This window comes from Cuculus canorus, chromosome Z (assembly GCF_017976375.1).
Source record: "Cuculus canorus isolate bCucCan1 chromosome Z, bCucCan1.pri, whole genome shotgun sequence".
Taxonomy (NCBI): Eukaryota; Metazoa; Chordata; class Aves; order Cuculiformes; family Cuculidae; genus Cuculus; species Cuculus canorus.
This window is the reverse complement of record NC_071441.1, coordinates 12448666-12467237: the sequence shown is the minus strand read 5'-3', so window position 1 is coordinate 12467237 and position 18572 is coordinate 12448666. Positions and strand designations below refer to the sequence as shown.

The following is an 18572-nucleotide window of genomic DNA, read 5'->3' as shown; positions in this document are numbered from 1 at the left end:
GAAAGGTTAAGGTATCATGAAGTTTAACTTACCAAAGACAGAAAGGTCATGTACATTACTCAATAAATCCTGAAGAACAGGAAGAGACACAAAGTACCAGCTTCACCTGCCTTCTGCAACTCAAGTTACAGACAGCAATATATACCAAGAGGAGAGGTAACCATTTTTTACCTATGACTTTGCTCTGCTTATCAGTGTGGAAATACAAACTATCTACAGGGCAAATCAGTTACAACTGAGTCAAAATAAGACCTTGAACAAATTTTGTATCATAGAGATGAAGCCGATTTTAGTGTTTTATGAAACAGGGAAGTGGTAAGGATAGTTTATTCCTAGTGATGAAGTCAACTCAACAGATCAGGCCAGCGTTTTTTCAGGATGTTCTCAAAACTGACAGTAGCAATGGTAAATAATTAAAAAAAAAAACCCACACCCAAAACAAAAAAACAAAACAGAACATAAACATCAACCATCGTTTAAAGCACAGGTTTTCCACAAGTAAAAAATGCAAGTTTTTCTTATAGAAATAAATTTGGTTTGTGTCAATATAGAACAGTACAGAAACTAGTGCACAGCTTCACAAAACAAAGACCGGTTTTCAGTTATGTCCTGAGATAGAGAAACAGCAGAGAAACAAATAACTAAGTGATTCTTCCTGCATTAAAGGTACCTGATATTTTGATGCCGTTTGATAACACGTACTATGGTGTCTTACTACCATAAACAGAAACCTGCACTTACGTCCCATTCATTTAGCAGTATATCTGATGATAACTCCTTCTGGCCAGCTCTTCTGTATCTAAAAGAATTCTAGTTGCCTCGTTAAAAGATGATGCATGAAAGGATACAACAGAGCTGTTGCTGCAACACTGACAACACTGAACTTTTTAAAGTGCAAGCTATCACATTCTGGGTTTTCTTTTTTATACTTAACATAGCCACGTATCTTCACATTGATTACGTAACAGCTCAGAAGACATTTCTGACACTGAAAGCATCTGAATGACTTCAGGAAGCATTTGTAAATCTCACACAGCAAGACTGCCTCATTCCTGGAAAAAATCTTAATGGGTATAATTTTGATCTAGTAACTTTACATCCCTCCATATTCCAAAGCCTGTTTCAGAACCAAATAAATTTAGCAAAGCAAACAAAATCAGAAGAACAAAAACCTGCCCCTCATGTCTTTTCCTTCTCCTTTTAGAAGGCATACCTTTATATTTACAGTAAATAAAAATATTGCATTTATTAACTCCATGTCTAGAAGTTCAGGACATCAGGAACTTTCAACCAGCAAACACAGCCAGCCTGTCTGCTCAGAGTGTTAACAGCTAACTACACGTTCAATCCCAAAAATACAAGTAACCATTTCTTTTCAAAATAAAGGTCACAAAATTATATTATGCTACATGGCACAAAATGCACCAAGAAACAATAGCACTGATTATGCTACATGGTGCAAAAAGTGCCTTCTAGTATGTTTTAACTAAAAGGCATCCTGCAAACATTTAGAATTTAGAGGGAAAGAGTACCTGCTCAGAGACAAAGTTTCGGGTTACTCTGATCTCCTCAGTGCACATTAGTAACCTTTTCTATAGAGATACCTGTTTCATAACTCAGTAAGAAATAGTCCAAATAAAAAAAATATACCTACCTGTGTTTTGAGTGTGATCTTTTCCTTCTAGATCGGGATTTTGAGCTAGATCTGGATTCTGAACGAGAATGGGAACGTGAACGACCGCCTTTTCTTTCACTGCTCTTTCCAGACTCTGAGAGGAAAAAACCACTTTGCAGTGTAAGCTCAGAACATTTAAAGATCCCAGTTAACAATTTGGCACAAGTGGAATGTACCACATACAAGTGCAAGGGGCCTACTCTTTGCACATCTTCCTTCTTTGCAAATATCCTTCAGAAACATCCAAGAAAGTCATTGCATATACTCGTTGAGTGCAGCCATCCTGCAGCAGTACACATAAACCAGATAATTATAAACAGCTAGCTCTATTAGGAATGGGATTGCTGCCACAATGCACAAGATTACAACATGTTCTCTTCTGGGTCTATTATTTAATATAATTATTTTCGTATTTTAAAAAAATAACCTGAGAAGAACAGAGTAAATTTAGAGGGTGTAATACTGAAAACAATCATAAACTGTAAATACTAATTAGTACTTTCTATACTTGCAGATATTTCAACCACTGTACAAATATAGATGTTCTATTCCTTCAACACTGTTTTGCAGGAGGAAGGGATGGATGGAGAGAACAGGGTGTTCCAATGGCCAGGAAGTAACAAAAACCTTAACAGTGACATCACCGGACTGCGGTTTAGACTCTAAAATATCGTTATTCTGCTGTGTAGTTTTGAGGAAATGTTAGAGCTGTTTTTCTTCCAACTCTAAAAACCTCAGGATTCTGCATTATCTAACCTACATAAGACAATGTCTGGGTTTGTTAGTGTGAAGAATGACAAAATCTTGCTAATGAAAAGAAAAAGGAGGATTTAAACTGTACATTTAACAAGTTGAGTATTTTTTATTCTGTGGCTTTTCAATCACTTTAAGTCAGCACAAATCAGCACTGAAATGCCTTTCAACCCACCAACGCCTTCCTCCTTGCCCTGGCATTTCAGTGTCAAGAGGGATCAGTGAACAACACTGGATGAAATAGTCCTTCACAATATGTTAAGTTTTATCCCAGATTCATTTTGATCCCATTTGCTATAAAGATGCACGCAGTCTGGAGCCAGGATAAAAAGAGAGAATAGCACAGGGACAAAATTAACCTGCTGCAGATAAGGAAAGCATAATATTGCTGCTTTCAGAACCACACTAGCTGCCCCTGATCATGAAACTATTTAAAGAGTGCTAGAGGAGAACAAAACAGAGCATAAAGCATTTTCTTTTAAAAGCCTAACTTAATCATTGAGTATTAACTCTGTATCTATTAAAACATTCAGTAAGCATGTATCTGAAAATAAGACACGATGAAATAACAACTCAGATTCATTCCACTGTCTAGTACGAACACAATTCCAATTATTTATATTTTCCAAACCATATGGTGTACCTTTGAGTACCCTTTTCCCACATTTGAAAATGGTCCTAAAAGCATGTTCCAAGGCACACACAGAATGTGTCTGTTATGCAATGAGCATAATACACCTACCTGGCTCAATAGCAGCAGATATGAAAGACTGAGCTTCCCTTACTCTCTTCATCACTTCTTCTAGTTCCTTGGCAGCAGCTTGTGGTGTCATTTCAGGAGGCTTCACTATTGCATTATTTGAGTGATTTATTCTAAATTATAGAAAAATAAAACCTTTCAATCCCAAACACTTGAAAGGAGAAAGTGAAAAAACAACTAACAAAGGAAAATAACTCAACTTCCATGTATGACTACAAACTTTAAAGTTCAGCAAAATCACAGATTTGAACACTCATCTGTTCCAAGTATGTGAAATGTCCTTCATTGCTTTTAAGTTTTACCACTTCTAAATAAATGTGGCACAAGAATTCTGTGTGAAAATATTTTCTAGCAGGTCTAGGAACCTGTTTCTGTATTTCAGATCAAATCTCTACATTAAGGTCTACTAATTACATGCACATGCTATAGAAAGCTTAATTAATTAACTAAGGACTTTTGCAGATTCTCTCACTATTACAGCTTCCACTACCTCAAGATGAAATATAAACACTTTTTACTCAATGCCATCCATATTATTCTCAGGGAAAGTTACGTCGAACTTTGAAATTGGATTTTATAAAAAATGTTCCACTTTGCTAACAATAGGTCCTTACATTGAGAAAGTATTCATCAGAGCAGTTTCCTGCACAACAGAGTCGTATATGTATATGGATACAAAGAAATCTCTCACTCAACAGTCATATGGACAATTAATTTCTTACTTCAGTGGCCTGTCTCCAAACATAACTCCATTAAAGGCAAGAGCTCGAGGTACAGAATTTTGGTCTGCAAATTCCACAAAAGCAAATCGTGTTGGTTGTGTCTCATCACCTGCCATTCGCACAAATTTGACTTCTCCAACTTGCTTAAAGAATTCAAGCAGCTGATCTGCTGTTGTAGTCTAGAAAGAGTTGAAGAGCTCAGCTGAAGTAAAATACATAACAAAAACCATTGATCCAATATACCAGGTAATCTAAGAGCTACAGATTTTGAAAACATCTCTCATCATTACCAAATTCATGTTGCCTGTGTAGCAATGTTATGCTGTAGGAAAGACAGGTCCTTTTTTCGTCCATTAATCTACAGAATATACTACAATTTAAAATGGTGCAACCACAGGATCTGAATTCCTACACCTAGGTTAAAAAGTATTTGCACAGGATTTTGCACATACAGGCCAATTGACTTGAAATAACTGAACACGAATTTCCTTTTACATCTGTTTCCAAGCTACTGAGTGTCAATTTTGATCCATTAAAAAAAAATCCAAACAATATTAGAAGACTTAGCTTTTATCTGTTTTCCTATTAGCTTCTAGATTGTTTTATTTCATTGCAATCAGTAGAACTTTTAAACTCTAGTAGCTACTTTGGCAGTCAAAAAAACTCCAAAAAAATACTTATATTACCATCAGTCAAAATAAAATAATTTTTTCAATTAATTCAATCAATTTCTGAAAAAAATCAAATTTCTGACAGACCTCTCTTTCCTGAAACACCAAGGTATTTATTTTAATTTTGCAACTTCCAATAGGACGCAGCATTTTATCTTACGGTACTTAGGCAACTGCACAATGTTCAGGGGAACAGCTACCATGATCTCACGACTTCTGAGGCACTGCTCAGCTAACCCAGAGCTGGACATTAGATCAACACACATAATCCTAAGTTTGTTTCTTGCATTCAGCTACAGTGTGATTTTTCTGTTATCCCGCCAGAACGAACTCCACAGTTTGGTCTCATCTGATCAGCATAGGAGCACTCAAGATTTGAAATACCCCTAGTAATCAAAAAGAAATATTTTTTTTTTGTTTAAATTTCTATTGTCATCAACTAATGAAAACTTGAAAGGGTAAGATCAGAATTCACAAATTACCGCTCTACATCTTCCATTAGTGTTTCCATTATACAAAAAGAAGCTACCTGGGAATTCAAATTTCCAACATAGACTGTTCTCCTGATTTCATCAATTTTGGATGGATCTACATTCCCCATAATTGGTGGCTGTGGTATTTCTCCCAGTGCCGTAATGTTAGGGTCCAAGGCTGCTGCTGGTATAGCCCCCAAAGTGCCAAGTGAAACACCAAGCTGAAAAACAAAACCAGAACCAGCTTTGCAAACAAGAACTGGTAAGAGGTATATCACCCGTTAATACTTGCCTGCCTTGTGCACTCCTGTAAAAATAAACTTAGTGAATAAAGGCAATACTTTAAACTTTAAGGTTCCAGCTGAGCACTTCTTTTAAAGAATATAATTCTACCCATAAACAACCTTCTATACTTAAGATTTTCCGTAGGCTACTAGTTAACATCTGATCAAAGTCTGTCAGGGGTGCAGTTTATCAATCAGAAAACATATAGGCTTGAATTTCTAATGCTTATACTTTATCAAACTGAGTAAAATGCCTTCAGACACTGTTAATATTCTCATTTTTTTTTGCCATGACAAGTGTTTGGAGTAGATGAGGAACTGCTAATCCCTTGCCCAGCAAGGGAAAAGAGGAATTTGCAGTGCCCAGGACAAATCTGTCCCATATTCAGTCCATCAAAGGGACACATAAGGTACTTGTTGGAGAAAACATAATGTAAGGCAAGATTAATTACAGATGAAATGTGAAGCATATTAATCCTAAGTTCCTTTCCTACAAACACAGTCATTTCCTAAAGAGTGGAGTCGATACAGTTCCAATTTCTGGAACTGGGATTTGAAATCTCTCCTGAGGAATGTTACCAAAAAAAAAAAAAAAAGTCACTTAAAAATCACTACTAAACTGGTCTGCTGAGTTCCTGGTTTGAACTTTGTTTTCTTCTCCTGAAGAGCAACTGTCTTGCCAGCAAACAAATCTTCTAGCAGGTGTGAGACATTCTCAACAAGCCACCAGTATTTTTTTTTAATATAAAAAAAAGAAAACTATTTTAACCTGAAATATACTTTGAATAAGTCACAGAAGCCTGCTGATATCAGGAAAGGCTCAGAGAGGCAAAAGGGAACTAAGCAGAAGTAGCAGCAGCTAGCTGCTGGGCTTATTGTAGGGAAAATACTGTTAGTCAAACTGTCAAAAGCCCCATTGTAATGATATCAAGTAAATACACCCAAATGCAGCATTTTAATATTACGAAGAACTACGTCAATGTAACTGTTACTTTTTAACAAACTTTTAGGAGGAGGATAGCACTGCCACTGGATCAAATTAATGGGTCTAGGGAAGGACAACAACTAAAATGGACACAATCAAAATCAGTATTGACCCACTATAGGAAAGTAAAATCAAGGAAAGGTAGTGCATGGATATTTACCGTCAAGACGATCATCACTGATCCAGCATCCATGGATCAGATAGATCTTATTCTCTGAACATATAGAAAAAGCTACTGAGAGCAGAGGAAACCAGAAATCTAACAGCAAGTGAATTTTACTTACCGTAGTCAAAGGGGTTGGTGTAGGTATAGGAAGCAACCCTGCACCAGGCATCAGGCTTGTCATAGTAGGAGCAGGCGCCAACAGAGAAAGGGCTTTGGCTTCATCTGGGATTTTACCTGAAGAAGCAAATGAAAGCATTACACAGAGTTGGAACACTATGCAGATGTTACTCTTTCTATGATTTTACAATTACCCTTGCATTTAATAATGTAATAAGTAACAACTAATCTATCTACCAGATCCTTACAAAGAAACAAATAAGAACTTAATTTTTTCCTTTTACCCTGCTCTACTAGGAAAAACAAAAGTGAGCAAAACCGCAAAGACTAGCAATCTCATTAATGGATTATTATTTAAAAAACTGAATAATGTATACAATTATTTAACACTTTGAGCTATGGGTCACCTGTACTGGAAACTTAATGTTCATGAACCAAACGATATCAAGCATGGACGCTTTCCCAGGGCGGTGTTTTCGCGGTGATCGAAAGTTGTTTTACACATGACAACCGTTCGTGTTGGCTGCATCACTAATAGCACACAGAACATCAGATACAGAAAAGAAGAACATTTTTTAAAGTTTAATCCCCAGAAATGGCAAATAACCAAATCAGTAAAAGAAAAGAAAAAAAAAACCAAAAGAACCCCCAAAGTATGTGCTAACTGAAATTTGTGCTTTTTTAAAAAAAAATTCCTCTGGTGCTACCTACTTTGGATGTAAAAGGAACTAAAAATAAAATAAATACTTATTAACTACTGTGACTACACACAACACACACTACAAGTGAAGCTGGAGGTGAAGGAGTGTAGGGCAGAAAAAATTTAGATTTGTACCATCTCACATTCTAGGTCACCTGAGTGTACCTGAAACTTCGATAAATCAGCTTAAAATTTATTGAGATTGAAAAAAAATTGTAACTGATCAGCTAAGCAAGCTATATTTTCCAAAAAAATATGTATTTTCTACTATTTCAACCAGATTATATTCCTCTTGTCACGCTAATTAAATCTGAATCTAATCTGAATTGAACACAGGTTTCATTCAATGTTAGTCACAATTAGATACTCCAAAAAATCTTGAAAAAACAGAAGATTTAATAGTTAAATAATCATGATTACCAAGAAATTTACATATTAAAGTTGAAAGGTATTTAAAGTGGTACAAACATTAAACACTAAACTGAAAACCTAGTATAATTAGAACTTCTTTCTGTAGTCATCTATGAGGTTTGTTTCAAAACACTGTGCACTTCTAGCTATGAAAGTTCCAATACACCCAACAGGAAACACGCTACTTCAGGAAAAAAAAAAGAATAAAAAGGTGTTGCAAACCTGTTCTACAGATCTGCAGCAATGATTGGGCTAGAGTTGGATATGATCAAAGGACAAAACAAATCTAAATGAAACTTAATTTATATGTAGCATGGGTGGAATAGAAAAAATAAAATGACAGTACCCATTTGCTTCTCATGCTTCCTATTTACATTTATTTTATTTTTATTAAATTTTTGAGGCACCTTGCTCCTTAACATGTAACAAACCACTTGGTTTTGCTATCTAAAGGAGAAAAACAGGAAAATTATTAGCACTTAAGAATTAACTGTGCAATAATGATTTCCAGGGCTTTTCAAAAAACATGCATGAATTTGAGACACCATCACAATGTTGAGCATTCTTCACAGATCTCATTTTGAAGTCAGGCATGCAATGAGAGGCATCTCTGATTTGCCTGATTGCCCATGAGTAACAGGTACTTTGCTGCACATCCTGCCTAGTATGTAGCTAACTAACAGGCTTTTGAATATACAATTCCAGCAGCTGTGCATGCAAATTAGGCCTAGAATTATATACCAGCTATTCTGAAAATCAAAATACCTAAATGTTTTCAAATGACTAATGAACGAGACCATATCCTGAACACCTAGTATCTTGCAATTAACTGGATATTCATGCAGGTTTCCATAGGATCAACCAGACATGGCTCAGGTAAATTTGAAGGCAGAAATGGCTCCTGAAGTGGAGTGCCTACATTCTAATTTAGATCCTTGGTCAGTAATGTATCTAAAGATACGCCTAATTTAAGTATGCACTTACATACAGACAATCCAATATACATTTAACCAGACAAACTTAGGAGATACTTGAGGCATTTAGCCCCTTTAAAAAGAAACTGAGTTAGGCACAGAACTAAGCAGATGATGGGTCAAGTTAAGAAAGGTACTTAAATACAAGTCTAAACTTTAAGTATATGGATCATCTTACCGAAATAATTGCAATTAATCATTTGCTCAAATGTTGCTCAAGGAATCCACTGAAAACTTTCAGTTAAGTGCAACATTACAGTTCAAAGAATGAGTAACAGGCATATCTAAATTGCAAGGTCAGCAGCATTATTTCCAGAATACTTTGATTCTTCAGCAATGTAGTGTTTTATTTTAAATAAAGAAATCTAGTTGAACAGTTTCCTGCCACAAACAGAACCCTAAAAATTTGCCTGTATATTTAATGACATTGTCTTTTGAAAAGATCCTTCTCCAGTTTTTAAGGCCAGATCACAATTCTATATAAACAAAGAGTTGTAGGGAGAGAGGGGGGAAGAAAACCTGAAATATCTGGCAAATTTACTCCCTTGTTCTTTAGACACTTTTGAAAAATGAATTATATGCAAGGCCAAATAACCTCACAAGTTACAGGCTTTAAGTTTTGGCGTTTTATCTCCACGAATTTATTTATAAAAGAAATATAAGCCCACAAAGATACAATAAAACACGTGGGTATGACAAATTAAATTAGGACACTTTAGCTTAAGACTAACTGGTTTATTTTTTAAACTCATGGCATTTAAAAGCTGAATGCAAATGAGGTAAACACATTTATTTTCTAATGAGGTAAATAGACAAAATAAATATGCCACATCTCTGCCTTAGAATGACTTCTTAGAAGCCCTTGTGTTTAGTAAGTGACAGACACTATGATGACTTATTTATCGATCCCTCACTTTGCAAAGGAATCTGGAAGCAGATGTACATTAGCTCTGCACTGCCTAGAGACACTTTTAGGAAATGTACAATTTCCTAAATATCAGTTACGATCATCACTCTTTTTTGCATCAACGAAGTGCTTAAGAACCCTACTCAACCTACTTCTCACCAGAATCCATTTTGCTAAATGCCTGACGTAAATATTTGTTAAATACTAATCATAGCATTTTTATCCCCAAATGCTCAGAAATTAATTCTTTTACTGAAACTAGATGGTTAATTCTCCCCCTAAAACTGCTTCTTGAATAAGTAAGTTTCCTTGTTTTAAAAATACTTACAGTTCACATTACTCTAAACATAATTAATTGTTATTTTCCTACTATTTTAAATCAATGGAAAATGCACACTTACAAAATAACTTCTCTGTGATCCAATTCATTATTCTTATTGGATTTAGCAGCAGTGATTAAACAGATTACAGCTACTGGCAATTATCTCAACTACCACAACTAAATCCAACAGAGACCATAGGAAGGAAAGCTCTTCCCAGCTGCACTGCACAGCTTGGTGCTTTACTAGAGTGAAACCAATTCATCCCAGTGCAGCTGTGAAAGAGCAACGCCCGAAAACTAAACACACCACCTGGTCCACTGCTTCTGTTTGAGGGCTTCTGTTTCACAGGAAGAACAAATATCATTTAAGGATGAGAACTTTCTCAACCACTCCAGCATGAACTGCCATGGTTTCCGAGATAGTGAGGTGACCGATACTTTTTTTTCTTTTTCTTTCTTTCTTTCTTTCTTAAATCCTCTTCTTGAAGTAAGCACCACTGGAGCATGTTGAAGTGCAATGTACACATATACACACACGCACGCGCACAATGAACTAATTCAATCTTCCCACAAATAACAGTGTTAAAAGACAACGTGCCTCACACAACACATTCCAACCAAACCCTCAGGCTGCATCTGTACTTATGAGTGGTAAACAGTTTTTTCTTAAAATTACAAAACCAAAAGGATGAAATCTTACTGCCACTGACCACACTGAAGCAAGGTTTCATCAGAGGCAAACAAATAAATAATGCCCTTCAATATTAATGAAAGTGCAATTTCAGAAATAATTATTTTAAACTCTTCATATTAGCTGTAAATACTAAGCTTTCTTTTAAATAGGCCATGCAACCTAAAATAAAACTGCTCTGCTGGGAAGAGGAAAAACAGCAGAGGAAGATCATGACTTTACGTCGTAAAGTGAATTTCTCCAAAAGCAAGAGTTTCAACTATCCTTTTCTAAGACAAACTTGAAGCACAACATAGGACAGAATGTATTTTAGAACTGGTATTTTTCCCTATTCCTGCCTTCTGATACAATGTACTCATCTGTTGAAATCAGATGCTTAAATCTATTCCAAATTAAATTTACCCATAATTCACAGCAAAATTTAATCATATTCTAAATTCTGTGTATACGATCCACCATTCATAAGCAGCTTCAGGTCAACTTCAATATGTAACACTGTGAACCCTTTACAAAACACCATTTTTACAGAACCGAAGTACCAGTTCACAAGTACAAGGGAAAGAGATTTAACAGAACAAAACAAAAAAAGGGACAAAATAAAATAAAAATAAAAGAAACAAAGGAAAGAAAGCAAAATAAAATAAAAACAGAGACAGGGCGTCCATCTTCAGCAGGCCAGACTTCGATCTCATTTCCCCCATGAAGGTTTCACTTGGCGGCAGGTTTAGTGGCATGGCAAACAATGCCTAACTCAGGCAAGTGTAACAGGTCTGCCTTGGCCAGTCTAGTCATCTAATAATGCACAAATATCACACAGAGAAAACATACAAAACCAAATTAATAGTCAAAATCCATCTACTAGATAACGTGGACATAAAATTTAGAATGATTAGGGTGGCACATTTTTTTATCGTTCAACCTTTGCGCTCTCAAAGTATAACATTTAAAGAAAAACATACCGATACACACATTAAAGAGTCATATCTTCACAGCTTAATAATGTTACTTCATTTACAATTACATTTTTGTTAAACTGTTTATTAAATGTCACAAAATTAACACTGCTTTCATTGTATAGTGATTCTCTTTCATATACCCTTGATTTACCACAGTTAAAATACACTCCAAATTTCAGACTTTTTTCTGGTTTTTAAAACCAAGTTTTCAAAATTCTGTTTTACCTCTCCTCTATGTTATATACGGCGCATGAAATGTTTTATTACTGGCACCATTGGCCAACGATATAATTTTACCTCCCCGTAGAAGACAGCCATCACTAGTTTTAAAGCCCATGATACACTCCACCAACTCCATTAACAAGTCATCATATGATACATAGTGAATCAGAAATCTTGCACTGTGGTCTCCCAAGTCATACTTATTCCACACAATAAATTCCTCAGAAAGTTACACCTATATTAATGTACATCTTAATAAACTAAAATTAGTGATTTTGTAAGAAAGTTACACGGATACAGCATTCTGACACAAAAAATATTGACCTCACAATCCAATCACTTATTCATCTAATTATACATCAATATCTGAGGGGTCCAGAATGATTTTCAACAATCAATTTTGACAATTTTTCTGTAATAAGCTCTCTCAGAAATGCCTCGTAAGACACCTACAAATGTAGCTGGAACAAAATTTGTCAGAACTTTGATTTTATCCTTCTTACATTCATTGTCACCACAGGAAAATGTAGCTTTATCTGCCGGTTGCCATACCATGTCAGGCAGTGATCTCATCCCACGAAAAAGACCAGGAAGTGTTGTTTATTCATTAGGCAGCAATCTTACCTCTCTGGCAGTACTGAACCAAGGTTAAGGTCTTTTCGATGAAACATAAAACTAAGTTCCTGAATAATTTGTAGTCAATGGTCTAAGGACAATTTTTCAATATTAAGGACTCTGGCCCCATTAGCATCTACAGAGATTCAAAAGGATACAGCAATATCCTCTCTGTAGTTTGAGAACAAGCTCAAAAACTAAAAACAAGAAGCCCTCATAAGAAGGCATAAAAGCAACTAAAAATCAAGGCTTTACGAAGACAAAATATCTGCCATATGCCCCTATTAAGAAGGCTACAAGAACAGGCATATTAGATGTCATCATAGCCTTTAGGGAAAGTACTTACAGAGACTATGAAATTTTGGAGACTTCCCAGACCATTATCACACTAACCGTATACTATCCAATTAATTATGTGGCAAACATTCCAAAAACAGTACTTTGGGACAACTGTTAACAAAGTCAACAGTATTTTTCAAATCAAAACCTGATCCTTGCAGTTAGAAAAGTTTTGCTAATAAGAGGTATTTGTGGACTGCCTGCAGTTTATGGTTCAATTATTCTAAATATCATTGTTCACGGCAAACAGCTACCATGTTCAAAGCGAAGTTAGGTTCGCTCCATCAGGTAGAATGTTTCCACTTCAAAGAGGAAAAACGTCAAGAACCAAAAGAGCAGATGCTCAATTCCACAATGATCCCAATGAAGTCAATGGGGCTCTGCCAAACAAAGTGATATGCCTACTGTAGAGCCGTGATTCATACTACTGAATTCATACTTGAGATATTATACTAGGAAACTACCTTGTATTCGCAACACATCTGTAAATGTACAGCCTCAAAGCTAGCAAGCATTTTATTTTATTTTATTAAGAGTTTTAAAAATATTTCATGCTGGAAGCATTTTGTACAGATCATTGCACTTCAAAAGGGATATCTAAAACCAAAACCAGTATCACTATACATAAGAGAGCCTTTTCATGGCACATGAATTGCTATTTTCCACAATAACAAGAAAGGAAAACTTTTTTTTTCTTAAACTAGCAGGTAAACATTTATATTTAAACAGTAATTATCACCATGAATGCTATGTATTTTAGATTAGATTAATCAAAACTGGCCAAATGCATATATCAAGCCCACAAGACAAAACTGGGATTCAGTAAAAAAAAAAAAATAAAAATACTAATTATCTTTAAAAAAAGAAATAACTCCATCACACATGGTGATACCTGAAGAACCAAAACTGCAATGTTACTGGTGCCAGAAAATTGCCTAATCTTCACTATTCCATTGACTTCAGTGAGAACCCATGTGTAAGAATAAGCTTGCCAACACAAACCATATTGAAGAGAATTATTTTATCTTCTTTTTCCTCAAAATAAGTAGTAACTATGGAAAAACTGAACTATCCTAATTTAAATCAACTACCTATTTTCTAATGCTGAATTTCAAGTAAATCTATATAATTGTTTTTTTCATTCAATTTTCAATTTTGTTTCAACACTTTTTTTCAAAAAGCAGTAAAATAAAATAAAACAACAACAAAGCACCACCTCCTTACATGAAAAGCTTAAAACAATTAGCAGACATAACAATGAACAACATTACAGAAGAATGCCTAAAATACCAACCTTCTGCACAGGGCACAACTATCAAAGCTCTGTCAATAAAAACCGTGTTAGTTAGATGCTGGGCCACACCAACACTTGATGCTTCACGAAACTTAATATAACATACTTTGGAGGAAAAAGCAAGAGGTGCGTTGCTGCAAGACAAAAGGAGAAAAAAACAAAACAATTAGTCACATTAAGTAACTGTACTCATGTACCTTTAACTATTACTCCTCAATGGGAAAAAAAGAAGGTTTTAGACTTCCTGAAAAAGTTAGCCAAAAGGGAAGAGTACTGAAATTTACTTCTTTGCCTGCTTACTATTTCACTGAAAAAAAAGCACAGCACAGCACCTTCTCCTTTTTAATGGATGCTTACAGAAGCTGAAATACTGAGTCAACAAGGTTAATTTTCTTCTACAATTTTGCCAAACAACATCGACCAGTAGATCCAAGCTACTTTTGTAAGCAGCGTATTTACTTGAGGTATTTTTCAGGCAAATAATTGATAGTTTATCTTTTTTCCTCCAAATAATCCTAGTTTAGGGAAGTCAAACAACAAGCCCAGTAACTGGATCCTTCAGCTATTAACTCATAACTGATACTCTTTCTTAGGTCTTCAGGGAAGCAGTTTCACTAATTCTTACTGAGATAAAAGCAGCTTTTGAGAGCTCTTTTAAATGTTAGGTTTAAATGTTAGGTGCTTTAAATGTTCCCTAGTGTAACAAACATCGCTTTTATCACCTGCCTTAGTCTGGTATAGCAGAGTATGGGACAAGAGGAGGTACGAGGAATTCACTATTCAGCTAGAAGAAGCAAGAAAATTTGTAATTTGCTCTTCCATTAAAAAGTACACTGACAGGGACGTCAGAAAACACAAACACTATGAACTTGATCAAAACCAAATAAGTTTGCTTTAAAAAAATGTACTCCTCAGTTTGTAATCTTTATATAAGCAGTTTATTTCTTCATATGAAGGAAGTACAGGTGAAATCATCAAAGACGGAATGCAACAGGATAACCTTGGAACATCAGCAATTTCCATCTGAAAAGACACCTGTCTTCTTGTAAAGCACTGACTTAAAGAAAACACTCTGCACAAAATATTTCATCCCTATCCTCCCTCAACTGAAACAGAAACACTTGTCAACCTTCTGAAAGTACCAGAAGCATTTAAATTTTAGCCCTGCCCATCTTGCAGTCCCACATATTCCAAGCAGGTACCCCCAAGGTTGTTGTATGGAATAATTACATTCTAGTATTTAAACACAAGCTTAGAATTTTTAGACATAGTATTTCAACATATTAATTGCATACATGAACTAAGAACTTAGTCCGATGTAAGCAGACCAGTATGTTTCTATTTACCAGAAAGATAACAACTAGGTAAAATATCTAAGGAGACAGCCAGCTTCAGAATTGCATTCAGAAACACTTATTATGGAAGATTCTGTGAAAACAGATGCACTGAGGAAACAAAAAGCAGGGAGTGGGAGACAGGTAAATACGAAAGTCAACCTTATACAACTTAGAAAAACATTGCAAGATCACTATATTTCTTCTGCCCATTTCTTTTCTCGGCAGTGGCCAATGTTTTCATTTTCCAGCTTCCACATTTAGGAAGGAAATAATTCTATAGAATGGCTTCTGAGCCACCTATAGCATTTTGGTTCAGAACAGTTTCCAACATCAGAGGTGACAGCAAGCTATGACTTCCTCAGTACTCAGCAGAAATGTCTGCACACTACTTTTAATATTTATATATGCTGAAGAGCCAGACTTTGCTCACTGAAAAGATATCTTTTTTTAAGGCCACAGTTTTTTTTTTTTAAATTGGGTTTGTTTTAGTTTGGGTATGTGTGTGCCTGTGCATGTGTGTGTCTGTCTTGTCTGAGGAGAAGGTCTTTTGGGTTTACTGCTGTTGTTGTTGTTTAGGGTTTGTTTGTTTTTAAATACACACGCCAGTGTTACAACCCAAATGGCTGAAGCCTCCACTGAAAAGAAGGCTTGTTTTCATTGCTAACTCACAAACATAATTCTGTTCTAGGCAGTTCCAAGCCCTAGAAATAATCCTTATTAATTTCAACAACTATAGGGCCCATTCTGACAAGTTTATGATATTCTCCACCTTATATTTCCTGCATTTCAATCACAAAAAGCTAAGTGGAAAGTATGTTAAAAAACATTAACATCAGAACACTGCTGCAAACAAGCCTCTATAAAGAAGTCTTGGTATCAAGCGTTTTGTGAAGGTTATAGAGGAGAAATTCTCTACAAGGAGAAAACACATCAATGCTGCATCTATGTCAAGGGAGAGTATTAAGATCCAAAAGATCTAAAATTCTACAAAGTTTCACAGTGATCAAGTCCTCTCCTTTTAGGAAGTGGGCCTCCTAAACTTCCCCAGCAGGCTTCTTAAGAAATCTTTCTTAAAGCAGAAAAGTCCTATTCTGTTTTAATTCCTTTCAGTCCATTCTTTTCTGCTAACTTTTTCTGAGGCCGTACTAAGGTGAAGTCATATTCTTTTTCCCAGGGTCACAAAGCACTGATGCAAATAACCAAGTCTTACATATCTGATTGAAGGTTACTACAATCCAACTGCTTTACGGAAAGAAATCCCAAAAGGGAAACAAATATCTAAATAATATTCAGATGTTTTCCTTTGTAGAGAGACACTAATATCTATCTCCCAAAAAAGAACAACCAATCAAAAACATTTAAATAGAATGACTTGTTCAGAAAGCTACAGTGAAAAATAAAATAAAAGGCTACAAAGCATTCCTCTAAGAGTCTAGATTTTCTCAGGGTGGTGGAGGAGATAACAAAAATTAATAACTTATCAAAATAAGATGTTAATGAATAAATGTGTAGATCACATTTAAATAAGGCTCTGTGTGGTTTATCTCAAAGGCTTCTTCAGTCACTGCAGGATATAACAAAGTCTGAGAAACTCTTATGCATTCTAGCCTCCAAGACCACTCCAGCCCATCCAGAAGCAAACAGCACTACACTGCTGAGCTTTCAACACCTAATGCAGACAGGTTGTCCCTCCCTGCTTTCAGACAATTCATTCTGCAAAAACCCAACTGTTGCTCAAAAAAGCTTCAGTACTTAACTGTTCGAAAATCCTCTTACAGACACATTTGAAGGCTTATCATTACAAATTTAATTTTTAAGGTTTCTGTGAAACACAGACTTCAACTGGGTGATAGCATAACAAAAAAGCATGACTGGAGCCAAGAACCTGACTACAGACGTTGCTGGTCTAATAGTAAGCCAGAAAACAACTCCAAGCTGTATAAGCGGTGGGCATACTGCAGTACATACCCAAGGCAAAAGGTCTGTAACACCCTGCAAACTAACTTCCCATTTCAACTGTACTGCAAACTGAAAGTGCTCTATAAAAAAGGCTTTCAGTCTTGTTCAGAACTGTGAGAAAAAGCCACCATACTTCACCTTCCAATAATACTTCTCATAATACTATCCTGATCAACACATCCTGCAAATTTAAATATAAGTAACTTTAGACTGTTAAAAACAACACATAACGAAAAGTCAAAAGTGTCAGGGAATATTCTACAGAGCAGGGAACACAGGTATGCCCTCTCATGCTCTTGCATGTTCAAACATTAGCGTTATTATCAAGTGTAGTTTCTCAGAGACCTTTCCCACATGTGGGCTTACAGGAGGCATCCTTCTTACGTTCTTAATGTCTCTCTGTATTCCCACTTGCGAAAACTCAGTAAGCACTGGTACATTTGCAGATGGCAAACTAAGGAGCTTTTGTTAAACAGTGACAGCAGTTCTCCATTCCCAACATGGGAATTCAGTTCTACAAGCAAATCAGGACCATACACAGGTATTCAAAACTTCAGGAGCTTTTACACAGACTTTGTGACAAAGTGCCCCTGAAGCTGACAGCTAAGCTCAACTAAAGCCACCATCTTCTTTCTACACAGAAGTGCCAAATCCACATGGAGACCCTGGCATAGTTAACAACTCTTAATACATGAACTATTATAATGCTTTTACACAGGCTGTGGTTGTAATAACATTTTCTGTTCTTGTGGACTTTTTCATCCTATCTAATCATAATTTTCCAAATTATTTTTATACACACATAACTTTTCTTTACAATATTTAAGTCTTTTGCTTCAGAAATAAACCAGAACTCATTTAGTAAAATTAGAAACCTGCAATTCAGTCATCCTGCTTTCCTTAAGAGGTAAGCGAAAAGGAAAATGCTACACATCCACATAAATAAAGAAACAAAACACAGAAACCATATTTTCTGAAGGGATTTTAGAATCACTCCTTTGATTTCTGAGCTTCTTTCATATAAAGTTGGCTGGGAGAAAAAAAGGTAAATTCTCAAATGGTCTCTGAATATCCTTCTCCTCAGGGTTAAGGCTCTGTATATAGAACACGATAAAGCGATGACAAAAAGGCTTGGTAATGAAGGGGAATAAAAGAGGTCGTTCATCACTAAAAGCCACCTATGGTAGTCTTTAAGGGACAAATCTTAGAAGGAAAGGGTTAAAAAAGTCTCATGAAGTT

At 35.7% G+C, this 18572-nt stretch overlaps 1 protein-coding gene across 7 annotated transcripts in view; it reads right to left on the bottom strand.

The window, feature by feature from the left end:
• Nucleotides 1-18572, bottom strand: part of SREK1 (splicing regulatory glutamic acid and lysine rich protein 1) — a 35983-nt gene that overhangs the window by 12122 nt on the left and 5289 nt on the right. For 2 of the 7 annotated variants that reach the window (XM_054053409.1, XM_009559595.2), the window contains exons 2-7: nt 14038-14171; nt 6608-6723; nt 5111-5275; nt 3911-4089; nt 3171-3301; nt 1655-1769 (exon numbers count right to left, since the gene is read on the bottom strand). In XM_054053409.1, the coding sequence (XP_053909384.1) occupies nt 1655-1769; nt 3171-3301; nt 3911-4089; nt 5111-5275; nt 6608-6723; nt 14038-14171 (840 nt within the window). The other 5 variants (XM_054053412.1, XM_054053410.1, XM_054053413.1 and 2 more) reach the window with 5 other exon arrangements.